This window comes from Dendroctonus ponderosae, unplaced genomic scaffold (genome assembly GCF_020466585.1).
Source record: "Dendroctonus ponderosae isolate FM_Combo_2020 unplaced genomic scaffold, Dpon_F_20191213v2 Dpon_F_20191213_8, whole genome shotgun sequence".
Lineage (NCBI taxonomy): Eukaryota > Metazoa > Arthropoda > Insecta > Coleoptera > Curculionidae > Dendroctonus > Dendroctonus ponderosae.
In genome coordinates, this window is record NW_026019016.1 from 5184217 (window position 1) to 5202919 (window position 18703).

At 39.3% G+C, this 18703-nt stretch overlaps 1 protein-coding gene across 1 annotated transcript in view; it reads left to right on the forward strand.

Annotated features, from left to right (window-relative positions):
* Window positions 1–256: 256 nt before the first annotated feature.
* LOC109534331 (potassium channel subfamily T member 2) overlaps window positions 257–18703 on the forward strand; it is a gene marked incomplete at its 3' end in the record, with an annotated part of 32912 nt that continues 14465 nt past the window's right edge. Inside the window, exons 1-8 of the mRNA XM_048669127.1 lie at window positions 257–401; window positions 3238–3480; window positions 9555–9634; window positions 13323–13422; window positions 13484–13682; window positions 13763–13837; window positions 16665–16748; window positions 16805–16899. Of these exons, the coding sequence (XP_048525084.1) occupies window positions 3239–3480; window positions 9555–9634; window positions 13323–13422; window positions 13484–13682; window positions 13763–13837; window positions 16665–16748; window positions 16805–16899 (875 nt within the window). The remainder of the gene's footprint in view (window positions 402–3237; window positions 3481–9554; window positions 9635–13322; window positions 13423–13483; window positions 13683–13762; window positions 13838–16664; window positions 16749–16804; window positions 16900–18703) is intronic.

The window sequence follows — 18703 nt, forward strand, 5'->3', positions numbered from 1 at the left end:
ATCTGGCAAGTTTTGTAAGCACACTTTCCCATTCCGGAAATTGCGACCGTCTGATTCCTGTTGATAAACGACAGCAATCAGCATGAAAATCCTGGAAAAGTTCATTACTCGGCACCGAAATCTTGAGCACGTGCTTCTTCTCCTGGCAACGAATCCATTTGGTGGGAGCTGGAAGATGCGCACGCCACCCTTTCAAGCTTGCCATGGCAACACATTCCCTGGATATCCCGATGGAAACTAGACGATTACACGTGTTTGCGACCGCGCTATGTCCCACGTTATCCCGATCTTCGGTTTTGTGGTGTCCAGCAGTTCTCTGGATTAACTTATGTTGCTTCTCGCATCCCGAAATCGGCAGGTTTAACGAGTGTTAAACATGTGACATCCTGCAGTTTCTATAGGTAAACGCAAAACCAAAAATTGTCTGGATAGTGCCAGTAACCTCAAAGGTTTTCCTGGGTTTCATTTGCCCGAAAAATTCCCCGTTATATATTTGAATTCGCGTGGGGCGCTGGGGGTGGGCGCTGATAACTATCACAGATTCAATCAAGGCTGAAGCCCAAATACAAAAAATAATCAATATCAGCTAAAAATAGGAAGAGGGTTTAAATTGGTTTGGTTGGTAATAGGGTTCGGATGCCGTTTGGTTTGGAAAATGTTATTTTTTTCTACGTAAAAGTTTATAAACTTCCACCAAATAACATTTATCTCTCCTTTAACGTCGCTCGTTGATTGATTGCAGGTTTCTTATTGGCGCTTTTGAAAAAGCGCGAAAAGCGACGTTGTCGCTTATTTTACCCATAGTTTGTTGATTTTGTCTATTAGAGCAAATGTTTTAAAATAATGAATGCTCCAGGACTTACGTGAAAAGACATATTTTCTATTAACATTTAACGTTTTGTGCAGTTAGTCAACAATATGCCAATTTTGGCCTATGCCGAATTCAAGATCTTTTTGACTGAAACTTTGCATGCGTTTTGTAGGAAAAAGTTTCTTCTATAAGTGAACGCAGTTTGGATTTTGAGCGATCTTCAGGAAAATTTCAACTATTTCATTTCATTGTTTTGCTGTTTCTTTTTAGCCGGAGAAAAACGACTTTTTCTCCAGGAATCGGGCAATTTTTTACAATTTTACAAAATTGCGTTTGGTTCGCGAGGTTGTTTTTGCAAGCCGGAGTTTGGTATCTATTTATTCAGGAACCAGCTAAGTGAGAGAGTCGCTTCTGCATGCATTTTGTAGGGCAAAGCTGGTTCAGCTTCAGCAGTCATAATCAGGCAGTTTTGGGAAATTTTTCATTGGTTGTCGCAGATTTTTCAGCAGCGTTTATTTCATTAGAAACTTGCAAAGTGAGAGAGTTATGTTAAGTTAGGGAGTGACTTTTGTATGGATTTTATTGCTCATGGACTGTTTTATAAGTGGAAAAAGTTTTGAATTTAAGCCATCATCAAGGTATTTTCAACATTTTTTTAAATTTCCTATGTAACCTTGTGTTTGTTTATGCAGGCTTAAGACTGGCATTTATTTTCTCAATAATCAGTGAAGCAGAAGATCAATTGTTGAGTGAATTTTGTAGAGTATAGCGTCTTCTATATGTGGAAAAAGTTTTGATTTTGAGTCGTCGTCAGGAAATTTTTGGTAAATTTTTGAATGGACCTTCGATTTTGGTAGGAAGTTACTTTTGCAGGCGTAAGTTTGGTGTTTATTTTCTAAAAATCCAGAAAACTTAGAGAGTCATGTATGTATTGTATATATGATATAATTGTGTAGGGCAATATGACTTCTATAAGTGGAAAACGTTTCGATTTTAACTCATCCTCAAGGAACTGTCGGCATTTTTTTAGAATCCCGTTTGCATTTTGCGCTTGCTTAGACACGCTGGAGTTTCACAGTTTATTCCTCAGAAGCTGGTAAAGACCGAAATTGACTTTCGCATGAATTATGAAATTCATAGCCCATTTGATAAGGGGCAAAAGTTTCGATTTTACGCCATCATCAGAGTATTTTCAAGATTTTTTTAAATCCCTGTGTAATCTTGTGCTTAATTATGCAGGCCTAAGTTTGGCATTAATTTTTTCAAAAACCAGCAAAGTTATCAACAAGCAAGTCACTTTCGGTTGCGCTTTGTAGTTAAAAAAAAGTCCGCCAGTCAATCTGCCAGAATTTCCTAAAATAGTTGGATTTTTCGAAAAACGTCTTTTACCCAGTTTCTCTTTAGCTCATAAAAACGGAAAAACATTTCACGTCCTGTCCAAATATCCAACACAATATTGATGTTGGCCGTTAATTGATCCCAATGTAATCGCACATAGACTAATAAAATGGGTTTTATGCGGGATATTAACGCTTTAGAGTCCAGTCGAAAGTCTAATTTCCAGTAAGGCACAGTAAAGCCAGCCAGGAAATATGTAGGTTAATCGTTATACCTGCGGCGAGAAACTCCCTAAGACAAATATAAATATAGAGTTTGAGAAATGCGGTTGTTTGCTTTGGGCCGCTCATTAAACTGGTTGCTAAAGTGTGCTGGTAAGTTTAAGATCAAGAGACTGGGAGAAGATAGATGGACTCTGAATGGGGCTCTAAGTTTCTCGTTTAAAATTAGAGCTAGAGAGTTTGTTATTGTCAATTAATAGAGTCAAAATCGAGACTGATTCCAAATATGTCGTATAAATACTACCTAGAATAATAGATATTGTGCAGCGCACCAACCCGAAAAAAATTGGTTTATTCCCGTTACCAAATAGAAAGTTCTGGTAGTTTTTGTATACAGGGTGTACCAAAGTGCGCACCATTAGTAACTTTGTTATTATTAAATTTGGTACAGCCTGCAGATCGCGGTGGTTCCCGGTGGAGATTTTTCTGAGGAAGGCAGAATTTCTTTACGCGTTTAGTGACAAAGTGATAACGAGTGCTTTTATTTCTCTATAAGAAGTGAACTGTTTATCAAAACTTATTCACATAGCGGACGTTTCGCAAGCACGTATGGCCCGCGTCTTCAGAGGTGTGCCGCAACACTGAACCTAAAGCAACCGCCTTTGAAGATGCAAATCACTCGTGCTTGCAAAATGCGTTTTAATAACAAAAAACAGCCTATTTGGAAAAAGAGCGTACTCTTAATCAGTTCATCACAACGCGAGAATATTTTGCATTCCTAACACATTAGAAAACGCTAAAAAAATAGCTCATTAATACTAGAATCTCTTAGGTCGATCTAAAGTAAATAGAGGTGTTATTCCGTAGAATGTCTATGTACTTCTTTCGGCTGCACAACTTGCGCAGAGCTCAAGAGGAGGACAAGCGAAAGAAGCAGCAGCAGCAGCAGCAGCAGCAACAGCAGCGCCAGCTGCAGCGATCGAGAAGAGGTACCATCGTCCATCGGTACCCCATTACCACCCCCCTTACGTTAGCCCCCAGCAGGCTGTTCGAAAGGCCTCCCCTCACTCCCTCCGACAGCCTTGACGAAGTGGCCTTGCAGATACCCAGGTGCTCTTATGTAAATATTAATTTATGTCTCTTTTTTCGTGTAGTCCCAGTGTCCCACTGTAGATCGTAGTTCTCACTGATCTCTGTTTGGAGTTCCATGAAGTTGCATGAGTGGCACTCACTTAAAATAAACCGAATTATTAATTGATGTTGTCCAGACGCTTTAATTTCCTTCTCAATTTACAACATTATTGTGTTCTCGACTAAAAGCGAGTAAATCTAGGCCATTTTTGTACAAATACGCGCTAATAAATGAGTTATAGCTCATTAAGGGCTCAGTGTTACCCAGGCCTAGACGATTTCCTCAGAAAGTTCTCCAGTCAATCGCATTCCGCCAGTTGTAAAACAGAAACAAATTGACTCGAGTGCGGAATGTAGAGAAAAAGCGCACAGAGCCACCGGGAAACCTCTATCGTAGTTGGACAAAGAGTGAAGAAACTGCTCTTGTTCGACTCTTTCACCTGGCAGACGCCAAAGTATTGATTCATCCAAACAGCTGACCCATGGGACAGTACAAACATTCGCTATAAGAAAAGGGTTGTTTAGTGGCTCCAGTTGCTGTCTGAGCCCATAAAGCGCTTGGTCGGCTAATGAAAACAGTTGCAGAAAGATACGAGCGAGTTCAATCTCATTGCGCCCCACTTCTCAGAACGAAATTAGCCAATCTCGCTCACACTCCCCCTTATTTGTAAGGCCCAAATTGAGATGTGAGTTCAATAAGGGACTTGATCCCCATCCAGGCCTAATTTCCTGGATTCGCAATTTGCCAATGGAAATTTAGAATGGGTTGAGGACGCGTAGACAAGAGATAAACGACAAAGTGCTCCGTTTTGCCCACAATCTGATGCAATCAGGTCTTAGGAATGGCTTTTGTAGCTTCGTGTCCAGGATAGAGCTAATTTAACGCTAAAGACTAGTTTTGAATTATAAATGGCCGCCGGTTTATTTCGTTTAAAGCGACGTTTTGAATAGTTTATCATGGAAAACGAGCGACTAAACATCGAGTCAGTAGATTCTAATTTTCCATTAGGAGCGTTTGCGGCAGCGAGCACGAACGGTATAAAATGGCCATTTTAACGCCATTTAAATAAATTATTCTTTGATTGCTTTTGTCATACACGTATTTTATAGATTAATTATTTGCATGCTCCACTAAGCCTCACTTTTTGGTATCTATTAAGTGCAGGTTTTTCAATTATCATCTTATAAAAATCCGGTCCGTTTTGGAGTTGAGTCAAACTTGATGAATCTTTAGTTGGATGGTTGGCCAACTCCCGGTGAATATTAGGAATTCGATCTTATTTTTCAAGAGGTTGATTTGGCTCAAAGAGGCGTTTTGGAGCCTACAGTTTAGAAATTTTTCAAAATTCAGTTTGTAAGTGAAACTGGATCAAATTTAGTCCATATTTATCTGGATTTATCTGGATTTATCTGGATTTATCTGGCTTCGTCGATAAGAGGTAGACAAAAAAGTGGGATTTTTTTTAACTGATTTAGAAGTTGCAATTTTTCGCCCAAGAGATTGCAATTGCTAAACCTGGCGTTTTTGTGCCGAAAGATTCGCAATTTTTCAAAATTCAGCGTTTTACAGAAAGTTGACAAAATTTGGTTCATACCTAGCTGAGGATTTCATCCACATGATGTAGAGAAGAGATTTGAATTTTTTGACTGGTTCGTAAGTTGCAATTTTTTGCCCAAGAGATTGCAATGGCTATAACTGGCGTTTTTGTGCCCAAAGTTTCACATTTTTTAAAAACTCAGTGTCTTAGTGAAACTAGACGAAATTTTGTCCATATCCATATAAGGGCGTCGGCCACACGATGTAGAGAAAGTAGTTGGATTTTGTTCACTGGTGTGAAAGTTGCGATTTTTTGCCCAAGAGATTTTAGTGGCTAAACGTGGCGTTTTTGTGCCTAAAGTTTCGCATTTCTTCAAAACTCAGTGTCTTAGTGAAACTCTACGAAATTTTGTCCATATCCATTTGAAGGCTTCTTCCACACGAGGCAGAAAAAAGAGTTGCAATTTTTTACTGGCTTCGAAAATGCGAGTTTTTGCCCAAGAGATTACAATCTCAAATTGCTCAGTGGTATTTATGAGCTCAAAGTTCAGAAATTTTTCAAAATGTAGCCGCTGCCTAAAACTCAGTGAATATTGATCAGTGTCATAGCTGTGGGCCCCATTAATTCCGTATTGAAATTAGTTTGTTTTTTTTTTGACTGGTTTGGGAATTGTGATTCCTGCAGTGGTTCAAACTCGGATTTTTGTCCCGGTATTTTCGATCTTGTCCAGGTCAAATGCCTGCTTCAAACGGCGTCAAACGCACTGAATGTGTCCTCAGTTGCGTTCTAAACCCCCGGGTAAATAACTGTATGGACCATCTCAACTGGCTGGATAACTGGAATTTTTTCCCATGGATGCGATGCGCTGCTTATAAAATTCGCAAAAAACCGGATCATTTTCCGGAAACGAGGCAAAGCGGGCGTCTAATGATGATTTTGATTAATGAGCGGATCGCGTATAAATAAATGTTACATGGCCCAAAATCTGGTTTGCACCTAGAGCCAGTGAGGTCCTGCAATTTTTTTCCATTAGCGAGCAAAATATAATGTAATAGATGATATCCGGATCGAAAAAACGCGGCTTTTTGTAGGTGCGTGCCTATGGGGAGGAGCCGTGGAGGAGCGGCGTCGCCGTCGTCGAAGAAGCGACGCTCGGCGTCATCCTGCAGTGGCGTGTGGCGCCTAGTGGGGTGAATATGAGGCGCTCCGTTGCGGCGCTTCGCTTTCCGCTCGTGTTAACCTAGCTATTATGGGTTCTTCCAGTAGATATTCCTCGTACAACTGCTTAACTAGTTGGGACAGTTACGACAGAATACCCAGGTGCGATTTGCTTTTTTTTTTTAGGTTTTCCCGTGCTTTTTGTTCCAGCCCCATTCTGATTACATCCCAGTGTACTGGTAGGATACTTTAGATTTACATGGATCTTTGCCCTACTTTCCATCCAATGCCTTGGCTGAATGTTTATTTTCTTATTGAAAGAAGGGTTGCATGGGTTGGTTTGCGCACTGATCTTTTGTGGGCTTAGGCCTCGTTTTCCGGCAGGTAGTGGTAAAAATCTAAGGCGGTTTTCCTGCACAGCCTGTGACTGTTTTTGTTGAGATATTAATCGATTGCCAAACTAACTAACTCACTAAGAGGCTCTGGGGGCTTTTATCCCACCTCACCTTCCTGGATGTTTGACGTCATTGTTCCAGAAAGATTTGCCTTAATCCCTTAAGCATTCCAGTTTATTGATAGGGATGTGCACTAAGTGGAGCTAATTTCATCGAACGTTCTCTCCACATCTCCCTGTTTACTGGCATTGTGAACTTCGGAACTTTGACCTTTATTTCCGACGTGCCGTGAGTCTGTCCGTTTGTTCACACATTATCAGAATCGGCATGGATGCAGTTTCTTCTTAGTTTACTTGCCACTGTTCCATTGGACCCCGTTTTACCCGAATTATCCAGAATTTGCTTAATTGCAGGAATCCGTTGCAACAGCACTAACAAACCAAAACAAACCCACCAACAAGAGTAAACAGAGCGAGCAATTTCCTCGGCTTTGTAGCTGTTGCTTGGAGGCATTGATAAGAAGCCAATTCGGCTTTTTGGAAGGTTCCCAAATGCCGACACATGTATTATGGCCGTACATTGTCCATGCAGGGCGCGATTAATCAACTTTATGTTCGAGCTGTCGGCACAAATTAGAGTTACAGTTAAAGCAACTCCATTGTACTTGGACCTAAGCCGTATTTCGGGCAGGGAAAGAGGATCATAATTCATGTCGATATTGCGGATTATTCATGTCCGAAGGACTTTAGCTTTAGTGCGAAATGTGTGGGCTCACGCGTGTTTTACTCCCATTAAGGCGAGGGAAACTGCATGAAAATCGGGGTTTTATTGGAATTTTTAACGAAAAGAGCCCTGTTGGATGAAAACTGACTTTTTGGGACCATTTTTGGGATTTTTAGTCAGCTGGTAAAAATCTCTATTCTGGTGGAATTTTTTTATGAGAGATGTTTGGCAAAAATGTACATTTTAAGACCGATATTTAATAAGCCGGAAAAAAATCAGGATATTGGGGCGATTTTGCAGATCAATCAACGATTTTGCGAAAATGTTTGAAATCTTACACATATTTAGAGCCAAATGTCTTCTAGAAATAGGGAAATTTTTAAATTGGTACTAAATTTAGTTTAGAAGATGGAACTTTTTAAGCGCTTTGAAGAATTCGACACAATTGGACGGCAGGAAGTGAACATTTTTTTGCGTTTTTTTGCTGCAAAATCAGTGTCGTGACCTAAGAGCTCGGCACAACAAACGTATTAAAAAGTGTTTAATGTTGAAGTTGTGCCGAGCTCTTCGGGCGCGACACTGAATAAATGGGAAAAAGTGAAAATCTGCAAAATATTCAGTGATTTTCGTCTCAGAATCAGTATCGGGCCCGAAGGGCTCGGACAACAACCGCATTAAATAGTGTTTAATGTCGAGGTGACAAAAAGCGGTGGTTTGCGCAAAAATTGAACCAAGAGTTTGACTCTCAATATGGCAAAAATTTTAAATTGGTTCTTCAATTGACTGCTTGGAATAAATGAATGGAATTGGAAGATTCGAATTTTTAAGCGCTTTAAAGAGTTCCGCACAAATGGACAGCTAGAAGTGAAAAATCGCTTAGATCATTGCGTTTGTTTTGCCGAAAAATCAGTGTTGTGCCCGAAGGGCTCGGCACAACTTCAACATTAAAAAGTGTTTAATTTCGAAGTTGTGCCGAAGCCTTAGTTCACGGCAATGAATAGATGCGCAAAAGTAAAAACCTTCAAAATTGTGTTTGTTTCAAGTATTGTGTTGTATGTCGTGTCCGATGGGCTCGGCACAACAAACGCATTAAAGTGTTTAATGTGGAAGTTGTGCCGAGCCCTTCTGGCACGACACTGTTTTTGATGATAAAAACACTCTAAATTCACGCTATTGGATCGCAAAAGATAAAAATCGCAAAATTTTTAGTGTTTTCTCACCTCAAAATTAGTGTCGTTTCCGAAGGCTCCGGTAAAACTTCGAGACGCTTTTTAAGGCGATTATTGTGATTAACCCTTTGGGTAGGACTCTGAATAGATGGGAAAAATTGTAAAAGTTTGAGTGTCTTTTGCGTCAAAGTCAGTGTCGTACCCCAACTGTTCGGCACAAAAACACATTAAACAGTGTTCAGTATCCAAGTTGTGCCGAGTCCTTCGGGCATGACACTGTTTTTGACGAGAAAAAAAGTAAATTTTGAGTGATTTTAGAGTCAAGTCAGTGTTGTGGTCGGTACAAAAACGCATTAAAGAGTGTTTATTGTCGAAGATGAGCGACACTGTTTTTGACTAGAAAAACACTAAATTCACTCTGGTTGGAGCGGAAAAGGTAAAAACGCAATTTCTTTGTGTTTTTTGCGTCAAAGTCAGTACCGTGGCCAACACAAAAACGCATTAGGGCACGACACTTAAATTTAAATTTTTACTTACGGCACTTAAATTTTTAAGGTGTTTATTGTAAAAAGCTCTTTGGGCAGGACACTGAATAGATCGGAAAAATTGGAAAGGTACGAGTATTTTTCGCGTGAAAGTCAGTGTAGTGACAGGCACAAAAACGCATTAAAGACTGTTTAAAGTTGACGCAGAGCCGAGCTCTTCGGGCACGACCCTGTTTTCAACGAAAAAAACGCCAAATTCATTCTGGTTGGAAGGCAACATTTCGAGTGTTTTCGCGTTAAAATCATTGTCGTGCCCGAAGGGCGCGGCACAACTTCGACATTAAACACTTTTCCCCTTCGGGCACGACACTCGGGAACCCAATTTGCTACTCTATAAACTGAATTCTTCTGGATATTCTGGAAGTAATTTGAAATTGTACGGCAAGGGGCCCACACTAAGGGCGAGCTGGAAATCGCATAAAAGACATATCGACAGTCCTTCTGTTGGTTGTCTCCGCTTGAGTTGGTAATTAGTTTAGCGAAAGCTTTCAGTCGGCATGCCCTAACTTGTCTCTTTTGTTTCAGGGTCCGAGTAGAATATTACGTCAATGAAAATACTTTTAAGGAACGACTGCAAATCTATTTTATTAAGAATCAGAGATCTAGTAAGTACCACTTTGCGTTAGTTAGTTACAAGTAGTAGCATGCTTGATTGTTAAGATAGAGCGGAGCTCTTGCGCCGCTCTATTCCAGTGGCCTTTTGGGGATTGCTGATCAAATATCGATATATAATGAAGAATGTGTGTCCCCTCCTGTTAGAATCTCTAGGGAAATATTATCGCTTTGAAAAACCCCCGCTTGGCAATTTTTTATTTATTCGTGTACGTTGTTTGCCTACACTTGTTGTATGAGCAAACAGTTGAACGAATGTGCGTGTCGATGTTTGCTGTCGGCTAAATCGACTTGGCTTTGGAATGGTGTTGAATGTTTCAATACGCCGTATGCTCATGGTTTGTCACATGGATTTATCTGCATTTGAGTTCACCAGGCAGCCAGAAAATCCCTTTTGCCGGTGGCGAATGGAAAGAGTGTTTCAATGTTCCCAATGGAATTAATGAAGAGAATCGATTAAAATTTGAGCTCCAAGTATTCCGAAGTCTTTTCTGTGAATTTATGAAACTCGCATTGAGATATATAGTCGAAGATTTCACAAATTGGCTTTGAAAGACATTGAGGCAAAAATCCTCAAAACGCCAAAAAAGTATCAAGTTTTCGAATTAATTCCAAAAGAACTGATGCAGGCAATTGACTTAAAATGGTGCTGAAAGTTCGCCAATGTTTGTTACGTGCATGCCGGATTCGTTATTGCGATATCCAGCTGAAGAATTTATAAATGGACTTTTGAAAACGTTGGTACAAAAATCCTGGAAAACAAATAAGTGTTCATGGCTTGCGAGTTAATTCTACACGCACTGTTCTAGGAAATTGCTTAAAATTTGGGCTGAGAGTGTCCTGAGATATGCTTTCGGGATTTCTGAAATCCGTATCCGGATGTCTAGTCGAAGAATCCAGAAGTGGGCCTTTGAGAGCAGTGGTGTAAAATTCCTGAAAACGCGAAAAAGTGTTCAAAGTTTCTTAATTAATTCCAGAAGAACTAATAAAGGGCATTAATTGAAATTTGAGCTGAAAGTTGTTCTCGGCTTGTTCTGTGGAATCTTGAAATTAATATTTAAATATCTGAGCAGAGAATAAAAAATTTGGCCTTTGTAGACAGTGTCCCAAAATTTCCGAAAGCGCAAAAAACTGTTTAAAGTCTCCGAATTAATTCCGGAAGAACCACTGCAGGAAATTTATTGAAGTTTTGGCTTAAAGGTCTCTGCTAAGGAACCATAAAGTCTCCATTGAGATATCTATCCAGATAATAAAAATTTGGCCTTTGTAGACAGTTGAAGCAAAATTCCTGAAAACGCAAAAAAGGTTTAAAGTTTCCTAATTAATTCCGGAAGAACTAATGCAGGGAATTGATTGAAGTTTTAGTTGACAGTTCTCCCAAGCTTGTTCTATGGAATGTTGAAATCCGAATTGAGATATCTTTGCAGAGAATAGAAAAATGGACTTTTGTATACAGTGGCGCAAAATTCCCGAAAACGCAAAAAATTGTTTAAAATTTCCGAATTTATTCCAGAAGAAATCGGAGAGAATTGATTCAAATTTGAGCTGAAAGGTCGACAAATCTTACCCTGTTGAATTCCGAAACCTTCATTGAGATATCTGATCGCTGAATGCAGAAATGGGTTGAAGACAGTCACGCAAAACTTCTGAAAACGAGAAACGGTGTCGATAGTGCCCAAATTCATTGCATAAGAATCAATGAAGGGAATTCATTCAATATTTAACTGAAAGTCCTACTAAGCTTCCTCTAAGGAATACTGAAATTGCCTTCGCAATATTGAGTCAAAGAATCCAGAATTGGGCCTTTGAAGACAGGGGTGCATACATCTTAAAAACGCAGGCAAGTGGCCAAAGTTTCCGAATTAATTCTCGCGTAATTGGAACAGGAATTTCAGTGAAATTTCAGCTGGCACTACATTGAAGCTTGTTCTCTAAGTTCCAGCAAAAGCTCTCGTCGCTACATCTTCACAAAAGATCCAGAAAAGGGATATTGAAGTGGCAGTGGTGTCAACCTTTTCCAGAAGTAAAAAATATTGAAAAGTTGAGAAGTTAAGTGCTTTGATGAAAAGAATCGACGAAAAATCCAACTAATGAAAAGAATCAATTGATCGAAATTTCAGCTGTTTGTACACCAAGGCTTGCTAATGGTTTCCGAAACGCAAACAGGATTTTCTGAGTTAAGAATTAAAAAAAAATTAGCTTCAGAAGAGACTGGAGCAAATCAAGGAAAAATCCCGAACTCTCCGAAAAAATATGTCCAAAGTTCCTGATTTAATTGCCGAAGAATTAATGAGGAGAATCGATTAATTTACAGTGATATTATTATGAAACTCCCCTTATGGATTTCTGAAATCCGGATCGGAATGTTTGATCGATGAATCGAGAAAGTGGCCTTTGATGGTGCAAACGTCTGGAAGAAGTCAAAATTATTTGAAAGTTTTGAAATTGTTTGCATAACATTTGCAGGAAATCATCGATTGAAACTCGATATTCAACTGAAGTGAAACTTACTTTATGAGCCTCTAAAATCGGCAAAATTGTAACTGGTCTGAGCATCCAGAAATCGGTTCCGGGAACCAGCGGCACAAAAATCCTAAAAACCCGAAAAAGTGTTAAAACTTTCGGAATTTATTGCAGAAAATTTAATGAAGCGAGGACATTTTAGGAGGCCCAAAGCTAAGGCTTCAAGCTGGAATATTTCTCTTACAAATATAAAAAAAATCTGAAGACACTGGTGTAAACCTCTTAGAGGCGCGGAAAAACGCTCAAAGTTTCTGAATTGATTCTAAAGAAACTAACGAAGATAATCGACTTAAATTTGAGGTACTAGTAACCTAAAGTTTCTGTTATACATTTCCACAATCAGTATGGCAATATTTCACCGATGAACCCAGAAATCCAGAATCGGACTTTGGAAGCCCAAAACTGCACAAACTTCTTGAATTAATTGTAAATCAACTCAGGAACAGCAATTTGCCTCCTAAGCGGGGGTTTGAAGGCACAGTCCCATTTTGCACAGAACGAATTTCAGTCACTACAAACAATCGTATCGAAGACAATATCCCCGACCTACTTACTATCTTAAAATAAGCAACCACCCACATTGTGCCGTTTCGATTACTTCAGAATCCATAGTGCACATTGTCTGATGAATAATTGACTCATTTGTGAGCTGGAAACTGAGCCGTTGTTACCCAAAAGCCAGTTTAAAACCATGTGCAGGCTAAAAAATGCATGAAACCGCTGTTTCAGCTGGCTGAAACGTTTAAATTGCACCACTATCGATTCGGATTGTGATTCTGGATCGGGTTGCGTTCGAAAAAGAATAAGAGCAGCCAGTTAACCTGCCACTTGATTTGAACCAAGGGAAAGGCCATTAATCTCCTGGAATTGATTGGGAGGGGGAACACTATTGGCAGATTTAGTGAGGGCTCATTAAACCCCAAGCTTTCAGGGCCTTTAGCAAATCGGAGCAGCAAAATGAACACGACTGTGGAAAGTTCAGACTTTTACCATTTTGCGCGATTTAAATCATGCTTGTAGGAAATTGCCGTTTGAGAACAAGTGCAAGGCACTTTAGATAAGAGGATTAAATACCTAGAAAACCTGCTAGTTTCTTTTGCGCGAAATCATTTGCCTTTGAAACAGTTGATGTTCAGTAGGGTTTTTCGTTTGTTTCAGGTCTTAGGATACGAATTGCGAATCTATTTTTAAAACTTCTTACATGCGCTTTGTATATAATCCGGGTCGTTACCGACCTGAATCCCATATATGCAACCTGGTAAGTGAATTTGCCGATTCTTCGGGATGTGCATGTAATGATTCTGAGCGTTTCCGATCAGTTATGGCTGTGTCTCCGGCAACAAAAGCGAATACATCTTGTCGGCCAACTTGACCGAAGAAAAGTTCCAAGAGAACCCGATCATCAACTGGGACGCGATTCTGTGGGTGAACCGCCCCCTCGAACTCTGGATGGTTCAAGTGGTTCTGGCCATCATCAGCCTAATCGAGTCCCTTTTGCTGGCATATCTCGGATACAAGGTAGGCACTTGCTCTCGCCTGGATTAATCCAGCTAGTGTCAGCGTAAAAAGGCGTGTTTATAGCTTTTGTGTTGTTCCAGGGTAATATATGGCAGCAGCTTTTATCGTTCCATTTCGTTTTAGAAATACTGAACACGGTGCCATTTACATTTACAGTAAGTAAGAGCTTGGCTGTTTTAATGCATGAATAGCGCTTTAAATGTGTAAATGAGTTCCTTTAACGCTTTTCGGGAAATTATTCAAAACTGTAGATGAAGAGTAACGGGAATTTTTGCATTAGCGTGAATAAGGTTGACTCTATCTGGGCCACAAGGTTCAATTTACAGTCATGATCAGGGCTATTTTTTTTTATTGTGAAGTTCGACTTTGAATGATGATCGCCAGTTTTAATTGAAATAAGAAGAATTACTTGAAATTCAATAGTGTGGGAAACATGTGAACTATAGTTTTAGAAAGAGAAAAGTTTGTTATATTTTCGAGAGAAATTTCATCATCATCATCGTCATCATCAGGAATATTTTATTTCTTATTGCGAAGTTTGTCTTTGCATGGCGACAGTTGCCAGTTTGGTCGGTCTTTCTTCCTGCATGAATCACTCGAAACTCAAAAGAGTTGGAACCATGTGAATTCTTGCGTTAGAAAGAGGACAGTTTGTTCTATTGGTGCGGCAAGTTTCGATTTACAGTCATCATCAGGTCTATTTTTTTGAAGTTGCGAAGTTTGATTTTGAACGGCGGTAGTTGCCAGTTTTATGGGTCTGTCTTCCTCACTCAATTACTCGAAACTCAATCGAGTTGCAACCATATGAATTCCTGCTTTAGAAAGAGGGCAGTTTGTTCTATTGGCGCGGCAAGTTTCGATTTACAGTCATCATCAGGGTTATTTTTTTGAAATTGCGAAGTTTCATTTTGAATGGCGGTAGTTGCCAGTTTTATGGGTCTGTCTTCCTCTCTCAATTACTCGAAACTCAATAGCGCTGCAACCCTGCTAATTCCCGCATTGGAAAGAGGACAGTTTGTTCTATTGTCGCGGCAAGTTTCGATTGACAGTCATCATCAGGGCTATTTTTTTGAAATTGTAAAGTTTGACTTTGAATGGAGGTAGTAGCCAGTTTCATCGGTCTGTCTTCGTCTCTCAATTACTCGAAACTCAATCGAGTTGTCACAATGTGAATTAATGCTTTAGAAAAAGGACAGTTTGTTCTATTGGCGTGGCAAGTTTCGATTTACAGTCTTCATTAGGGCTATTTTTTGGAATTTGCGAAATTTGATTTTGAACGGCGGTAGTCGCCAGTTTTGAGGGTCTGTCTTCCTCTCTCAGTTACTCGAAACTCGATGGAGTTACAACCATGTGAATTCCCGCATTAGAAAGAGGACAGTTTGTTCTATTGGCTTGGCAAGTTTCGATTTACAGTCATCATCAGGGCTATCTTTTGAAATTGTAAAATTTGATTTTGACTGGCGATAGTTGCCAGTTTCATCGGTCTGTCTTCCTCTCTCAATTCCTCGAAACCCAATAGAACTGGAACCATGCGAAATAATGAGTCAGAAAGGGGACAGTTTGTTCTATTGTCGCGGCAAGTTTCGATTTTCAGTCATCATCAGGGTTATTTTTTTGAAATTGCGAAGTTTGATTTTCAATGGCGGTAGTTGCCAGTTTTATGGGTCTGTCTTCCTCTTTCAATTACTCGAAACTCAATCGAGCTGCAACCATGTGAATTCCCGCATTAGAAAGAGGACAGTTTGTTCTATTGTCGCGGCAAGTTTTGATTTACAGTCATCATCAGGGCTATTTTTTTTGAAATTGTAAATTTTGATTTTGAATAGCGGTAGTTGCCAGTTTCATCGGTCTGTCTTCATATCTGAATTATTCGAAACTCAATCGAGTTGCAGCCATGTGAATTCCTGCGATATAAAGAGGACATTTTCTTCTATTGTCGCGACAATTTTCGATTTACAGCCATCATCAGGTCCATTTTTTTGTCAATTGTGAAGTTTGCCAGTTTGGCCGGTTTGTGTTCCTATATCAATAACTCGAAACTAAATAGAGGTGGAACCATACGAATTATTGCCTTAGAAAGGGGAAAGTTTGATCTCTTGTCGCGACAAGTTTCCACTTACAGTAGTCATCAGCGCTATTTTTTTAAATTGCGAAATTTGAGTATGCCTTCCTGTATGAATGACTAAAAACCCAATTGAACTGGAGTCATCGATATGACTAATATGACATGATATGTCGGTATTCAAAATAGGAAAACTTGCTCTATACATGCGATGAGTTTCGGTTCGCAGTCATCATCAGGAATATTTAAAAAAAAATGGTGAACTTTGAAACTGCAGTGAAATGTCAGTGTGGTGAGAATGTATCTCGATAAAAATTACTCTATACTCAGTAAAAAGGAAAGCCTAGACAGTTTCGTATGAGAAAGAACAACGTTCAACATAATCAATAAACAACACAAGTTTCGGTTGGCAGTCATCTTCAGGACGATCAAAACCCCCATCTAAACCTTAGAACGTTAAAGACGCAAATCGCTCAGTAGATTTTATAGCTACTGTAATTGAGTTTGGCATTTCATTACCAGACAGCTGGCGTAATATCAATCAATAATAGAATACGTGGGTATCTAATTTTCTAATGGCTTTTCCAGAGGGTGGAATTGTTCCTATTTATCGCGCCCGTTTACGCGTTCAGCTGAAATAGGGGCATTCTTCGCTCACTTGCAACCCAATTAACAGCGCCTATGGTTCGTTAAATATTAAACTAAAATGGCAAAAAACCAGCTCTATCTAATAATCTCCTTGTGGAGCCATAACCTTGGCGTAGCAGTTTTATTAAGCGCCACTGTATAATTAGTTGTATTTGCAGCGTTCAAATCACGCAACGTTCAAACTTTAATAAGCTCTAAGTGTATGCGAGTTTTGCGAAAAGCTGGATGCCATAGAGGCGAATGTACTCCAATTAACAGGCTCTATGTTTCAGATTTTCTATGCGCCATTGAGGACGATGTTTATTCCAGTGTTTTTAAACTGCTGGCTGGCCAAACGGTCCTTAGAAAATATGTTTGTGAGTAAAAATTCCGGAAAAAAAATAACTTCTGGAAATAATCGGTTTTGTTCCAGAACGATCTGCATAGAGCGATGCAGAAATCGCAATCGGCTCTATCGCAACAATTGACCATTCTATCGGCCACCCTCATTTGTCTGGTGTTTACCAGGTAAGGAAATCCACGTAAACCTCCGATTAAGAACGATCGCTCAATATTGGTAATTGGGAATATGCTTTCTATGGGGGCATTTCAACCCGATTCCGATACCATTTATGACCCGTAATGGGCATAAATTTCCCCCTCATTTCCGTTTGATTCTATATGGTTTTAATACAATTTGGGACCGTTTTATATGGCTGAGTTTGAGCGGGAAATGTGAAGAATTTGGTCGATAAATTGATCCAAATTGACTTTGGAAAAACACGACAATTATTGCTTTGAGAATCGGCTTTCTGATTCCGAGGTAAAAATGCATTTTACTATTAACAAAAAAAAAGTGTTTGGGGGTTTTCAGATCGACGAATCCAAATTGTTAAGTAAACATCACTTAGTTGAAGCTCTTTCAAAATCACAGATTTTGAGGGCAATTTTGATTTGGGTTAGATTTCGTGCAACCCTCTACATCGAATTTTCGACTTAGATTGTCAATGAAGTTTCAGCTTCAACATGAGCCTTATACTGTGCAAATCGATGCAAGAAAGATAAGTTTGTCAATGCAAAACCAAAAAATTATTTTTTTCGGGTCACTCTGTAAATGCAACAAGATGCACAAAAAAAGTAAACTTAATGCCTGTGGTGTTGAAACACAAAAAGCGTTTTTTTGTATATCTAGGAAAATGTGCAACTCTACCAATTTTGAATTGTTCCTTTGCCACCCTGTGGAAGCTTGGATGGAACTGTGAAACTTTGACGCATTGATTTTTTGCCGACCGAAATATAAAATTTCACTAAATAACGCTTCAAACATAAATCAGTTCGATCTTAGCAGTCGTAGTTTATCCACTTCCAAAGTTAGGGAAAATTTGGCTGTTAACGTTGATTTTGTGGAACAGTTTAGTTCAAAAAATCACTAGAGCTTTCAATGTGAAATATCGCAAAATCGGTGAAAGATATCGATTTGGTCCAAACCAAGTATACGTTTTTTGTTTAAAACACATCGGAGAACGAGATATTGTCAAAGTCAGCGCCAGATTTTAAGATTCCAAAAAGACCTGATGTTTTAAATGACTACAGACTATTGCAGTTAGCGTCCTCTAGAAACTACAAGCTCAGCAATAGGAAATTTGGATCCTCGATCGAAAGGACTACTAAAGACAAAAATTTTGGTAGTAGTAAAACGGGTTAAGCATCTATTTAAAAAGAGAACATTTATTTACGCTTTGACACCCTAGAGAACTATTAATATTCAGGTAATAGAAATTTGCACATTTCGCAAGATTTTGTCACTTTATATACAGGGTGATTCAAAATTGGAGTCATTCCTCTGGAGGTGTTGTCTGGCGGTGTTTTAAGAGTGCAGGAAAATTCGTAAAAAAAATTAATTGTTATTAAAAACTGAGAAATTTGCAAAAAACTATATTAGAAAAACGGCAACAATGTTTTTCAAGGTAATCTGCCTAATTATCATTACATAAATACCTGTTGCTTCGTAATTATTTAAAACTCCATTAACCATGGATAAGTAGAGAGTGACAATAAGATGGACAAAGATGAACGGTAAATTCAACAGGAATCGTTGAATGACGGAAAACATACATTTGAGTCTGTAACTCCAAACAAGTGCCTGTGTTGGCTGAACGCCCTGAACTGTGGCCTGAACATCCTTATTATGCAATCTTCTCGAGCAGCTTCTCGTATTCGGTTAATTAACTCCTGCGCAATTTATACCGGTGTTCAGTAATCCATTGGTTTAATGTGATCTTACATACGTGGTAGGAATGTAGCCGGTATTTATTTGGTGCCTGGGAAAGTG